At 39.6% G+C, this 5,487-nt stretch overlaps 1 protein-coding gene across 1 annotated transcript; it reads right to left on the bottom strand.

Moving 5' to 3' along the window:
* Positions 1–921: 921 nt before the first annotated feature.
* LOC147357914 (olfactory receptor 56A4-like) lies at positions 922–2,846 on the bottom strand. Its single transcript, XM_086341980.1, has 2 exons — positions 2,598–2,846; positions 922–1,617 (listed from the first exon to the last, which is right to left on the bottom strand). The coding sequence occupies exons 1-2, from the start codon at positions 2,844–2,846 to the stop codon at positions 922–924; spliced, it is 945 nt and encodes a 314-aa protein (XP_086198106.1).
* Positions 2,847–5,487: the final 2,641 nt, after the last annotated feature.

Genomic DNA, 5,487 nt, shown 5'->3' with positions numbered 1-5,487 from the left:
GAATCCCAGGGATGGGGGAGCCTGGTGGGCTGCCGTCTATGGGGTTGCACAGAATCTGACACGACTGAAGCGACTTAGCAGCAGCAGCAGCAGGGAGGGATACAGCCACAGGGAGGATAAGGCAGAGGTAACAGGGAAGATCTGATGGCAAATAGCAGAACCTCTGGTTCCAAACAAACAAAGGAAGATTGGCTATGAGAAGGTGACTATCATTGTAGGCCTGTCAGAATACTGGAGATCTTTTCAAAAGTAGAGTCATTTGGAGGAATTTGTATGGAAATAGAGTTCAGTGTTTAAAGCCAAACTTCTGATAGCATATGTAAAAAAAAAAAAGCTCTGCCATTGATGACAATTCTACTTTTCCCATTGTTCTTGCAAAAAAAACTTTGGTGCCACCCTTTGCTCCTCTCAATCTTTTATAACCTCCATAAGAACTCTCAGCAAATCTTGTGACCCATAACTTCAATTTTCACTCACCACCTTAGTTCAAATCATTATCATTTCCTACCTGGATTATTGAAGTAAAGTCCTCATTGGTTTTTCCAGTCCTACCCATACTCCTCATGTTCTATTTGAAGCATAGTTCCATCCCTGCTCTGGTAATTACATGTGAAGGCATTTGGAATGTAAAGACTGAGTAGTATGTAAAGGCACTAAATACTTATTTAATGAATGAGTAATTGAGACATCACAATGGCAAAGGGTCAGAATGAAGAAAATAATGGATACCAAAACATATATTCAATGAGGGTTTCAGGACAGGGTTACTGAGAGTAAATATTGTGATAGTGGTTGAGGAAGGTTTAAATAAAAGATAAGGGTAGAAGCACAGATGTTACATGGTGTTCCTTGTGGTATTCAGTTGAAACCATCACTGACACACTCAAATTTCCATAATCCTTGATCTTTGACTCACATCTCTCAGCACTGGTACTTGAATAGCTTGATAATCCCTTGCTTGATTTCCTGGGTTCGTACTCCATAAACAATGGGGTTCAGTGCTGGTGGGATGAGATGGTGCAAGACATTGAGAAGAATGGGTACCTCTGGGGACAATTTTTTCCCTGCCTTATTTGTGAAGATGAAGACTAGCAGCAATGTATAGAAGAAAAGTATAAGAATGAGATGGGAACCACAAGTACTCAAGGCCTTGGTGGATGCATCTCCTGACTGCAAATGCATAACAGCACTCAAGATGAAGCAGTAGGATACCAAGATAAGGACCAGATCAGAACCCAGTAGGCACCAAACACTCACAAATTGGTAGAGCTTATTTACGTGAATATCTCCACAGGAGAGCTTTGCTACAGAAATGTTGGCACAGATACAGTTTTCCACTACATTGCTGGCACAGTAATTGAGTCTCGCAGCCAGAATTGGTGTAGGCAACGTAGCCAGCAAATTGCGGAAGATGATGAAGATGGCCGCATTGATGACAAACTGTTCCGTGATGATGGATGGATAGCGCAGTGGGTGGCAGATGGCCACGTAGCGGTCATAAGCCATGACCAGAAAGGTGGAGGATTCCATGGGAAGGAATGTATTCATGATGAACATCTGCAGGAAGCAGCCCATAAAGCTGATGGGCTTCATGTCAAACCAGAAGATGAACAGGACCTGCCAGAATTATTATTTTCAAAAGCAGTGCATTCACTCCCACCCTAGGGTACCTAACCCTTGGATAATCCTTTGATGGCTTCAACCACTCATATCCCCAAACCACAGTCTCATAATCCTAACAGGGACAGTGTCCTAATTTCAAATACCTTCTATGTGCATTCCAACTTCCAGAGCCCGATTTATACACTTTTCAACTATAGATCACACCTTTTTGTTTAAAAAAATTTATTTCTAGTTCGTCTTCTCTTGATCTCTAGAGTTCTTACCCAAACTTCATATGAACACATCTGCTCATCTAAATGTATCACAAGGACATCAAGTCCAATAAGCCCAATACTTATATTTGGACACCCTCCAACCTCTCCTAATAGATAAGAAACATCTTCCAGTTATGCCTCCTACCTAGGTATATGACATAAATATACATCTATTTACATTTTTAAGTTTTTTTTTTACTGTTGATCAGTTTTAAAAGCTTTATTGAACAATAAGTATTGTTACAATATTGCTTCTGTTTTATGTTTTGGTTTCTTGGCCTTGAGGCACGTGGGATGTTAGCTCCCCCAATAGGTATCGAACCCATACGACCTGCACCGGGAGGTGAAGTCTTAAGCACTGGACTGCCAGGGAAGTCCCTAGTTATGTTTTAGAAAGAAAAGTCTTGAGCCCTTGAATATAAGGGTGGGGTGATTCAGAGTCAAGGAGAATCTCCTTAGAAGTAAAGATAAAGTCAAAACTTGGAATATCACTGACTCAGACATTGAGAGAGGGCTTCTCAGTTTGAAAAAAAAATGTGAAACCTTAAAAATCATAGGCATTGAGAATGAGAGAAGACATATCTGGAAGCTGTGATAGACCTAGTATGATACTGTTGGCAACTGATTGAAAATTTTACAGGAGTATTTACATCTGGAATGCAAGGTAGTGTTAGAGAAAGATGATTGAATACCCAGGAGTAAATCCAGGGAGGGTCTGACCTTAGGGATGACTGTGAGGCAGAGGATGACATCCAGCACAGAAAGGATGGCAAGCAGGTAGTACATGGGCTTGTGCAGAGATGCCTCCTGCCAGATGGCAAGTAATAACAGAAAGTTGGCCCCAAGGGCCAAAACCAGGAGAGGAGCCAGGACTAGAGACAGCCAGTGCTGGGTATCCTGCATTCCTGGAAAGCAGATCATCAGGAATTCAGTCACCTGGGTCCCTGTGTGGTTGAGAGATGACACCATGGCTGGCAGGTAAGCCTGAAACTGACTGAAAGAAAAGAGATATGAATTCAGAGTTTGATTGTTACATTAGTAATCCCCTGACTGATTTATCTGCCTTCATTCTAGGCCATCAAGTTTCTCCATAATTCTATTGACATAAAATCTGTCAAAAATTTAAATTAGATAAAATCACTCCTTGTTAAAACATTTTCCTTAGCATTCATAAGTTTATGAAGCAAGAATAACTCCCTTCACATGAGTATGCTCCAACTCCACACACATAGACACAGCCCCTTATAGAGCATGCTTTGTTTTGTCTCACCTCTGTGTTTTAGCATGTATCATATCCTTCTCCTAGAATTAACTCTCTTGCCCTTAAATAAATAGCTTCTGTTTGCCCCATTCTATCTGTGCCATGAGTTACACCTCTTAGAAATTTAAGAAAAAATATGTTTTTTCTTGTTACTCTTTTTACATACATATAAAATTAAATGCTTCTTCCACATCTCCTTGTTCTCTGTGACCCTTAAACATCCTGAGCATGCTACTATTGAACTGTTAATAAAACTTTCTCTTATTCCTTCACATTTCCTATTTGTCTTCCAAAAACTCTGTGTTCCATCTTCCAGCAGTGGAATCTTATCTCTTTATTATAGCACAAAGAAAAATACAATATATCTGGTAACACAATAAGCACTCAATAAGTACTATTCAGATAGGAGACTGATAGATTGTTGAAAGCATCATAACACCTTGCACTCATTTAACTCATTAATACTATCTCCACATCTTGCTCTAACATTAACCACTGGCACTGTTGCTTAACACTTATTAAAAATCTGAACAAAACAAAATGGGTAAATATTTTAGTGCTGAGAGGAAAAAGAGAACAATAAATACAAAAGACAGCTGTACAGTGTCTTATTTGCATGAGTCTTTGGTAAGTAACTGCTTAAAACAAACAAACAAATTGTTTATCATTTCCTGAAAAAAGAAGAAAAATTAAAGAAATGAGGTTCTAAGACAAGGGAAGAACTGAGGAATACTTAAACATGCCCCAGAATAAAAGCTCACAGACAGAAGTGTCAATTCCTTTTGAGTATCCTCTTAACCATCCAGGATCCTGCTGGTAAAGTAGTTGCCAGGTTGGGCTTGCTCTCTCCTGAAGCAATAGATGAATTTTGGAGCACACACACAAAAAATCTCCCTATCAAGGTTTGGAGATGTTTCTTTTTCTTGACCCTGTACTATGGGCATCACATCAGGACTTTTATCTAGACCAGTGGTTCCTCAATACTAGTGTGCATCAGAATCACCTGGAGAGTTTGTTGATGCACAGGTTGCCTGACGCACAGAGGATAGTCTGCAGAGTTGCCAACTTTGTAGGTCTGTCTGCAGGGAAGCTCTGCTCAGCTTTAGACATCAAACTGTTTCTCCCATTATCTTTAGACATTTAAGTACAATTCTGGCCAATCTCTAGTCTCCCGATTTGAAAATTATCTTCCTCCCATGGACTCTCTGGGAATTCTCTAGTTTTTTTTCATGGTTTTATCTCTCTTCCTAGACCTACAGTTCTTAGCCACCTCTCCTGGTGACTCATTAAGGTCATTAGGATCAGGGACAATTTATTTTTTAATTAATTAATTTATTTTAGTTGGAGGCTAATTACTTTACAATATTTTGGTGGATTTTGCCATATACTGAGATGAATCAGCCATGGGTGTACATGTGTCCCCCATCCTGAACCCCCCTCCTACCTGCCTCCCCATCCCATCCCTCAGGGTTGTGCCAGTGCACCAGATTTGAGTGCCCTGTTTCATGCATCAAACTTGGACTGGTGATATATTTCACATATGGCAATATACATGTTTCAATTCTATTCTCTCAAATCATCCCACCCTTGCCTTCTCCCACAGAGTCCAAAAGTCTGTTCTTTATATCTGTGTCCCTTTTGCTGTCTTGCATATAGGATCATCATTACCATCTTTCAAAATTCCATATATGTGCATTAATATACTGAACTGGTGTTTTTCTTTCTGACTTACTTCACTCTGTATAATCGGCTCCAGTTTCATCCACCTTGTTAGAACTGATTCAAACGAGTTCTTTTTAATAGCTGAGTAATATTCCATTGTGTATATGTACCACACTTGCTTATCCATTCTTCTGCCAATGGACATCTAGGTTGCTTCCATGTCTTAGCTTTTGTAAACAGTTCTGCAATGAACATTGGCATACATGTGTCTCTTTCAATTCTGGTTTCCTCGATGTGTATGCTCAGCAGTGGAATTGCTGGGTCATATGGCAGTTCTATTTCCAGTCTTTTTAGGAATCTCCACACTGTTCTCCATAGTGGCTGTACTAGTTTTCATTCCCACCAACAGTGTAAGAGGGTTTCCTTTTCTCCACACTCTCCCCAGCATTTATTGTTTGTAGAATTTTGATAGCATCATTCTGACTGGCTTGAGATGTTACCTCATTGTGGTTTTGATTTTCATTTCTCTGATAATGAGTAATGTTGAGCAACTTTTCATGTGTTTGTTAGTCATTCATATGTCTTCTTTGGAGAAATGTCTGTTTAGTTATTTGGTCCATTTTTTAATTGGGTCGTTTATTTTTCTGGTATTGAGCTGCTTGTATATTTTTGAGATTAATTCTTTGT

The sequence above is a fragment of the Bos grunniens genome, chromosome 15 (assembly GCF_055505025.1).
Source record: "Bos grunniens cultivar Pamir isolate PY7600 chromosome 15, Bosgru_T2T1.0, whole genome shotgun sequence".
Lineage (NCBI taxonomy): Eukaryota > Metazoa > Chordata > Mammalia > Artiodactyla > Bovidae > Bos > Bos grunniens.
This window is presented reverse-complemented; position numbering and strand designations above follow the sequence as displayed.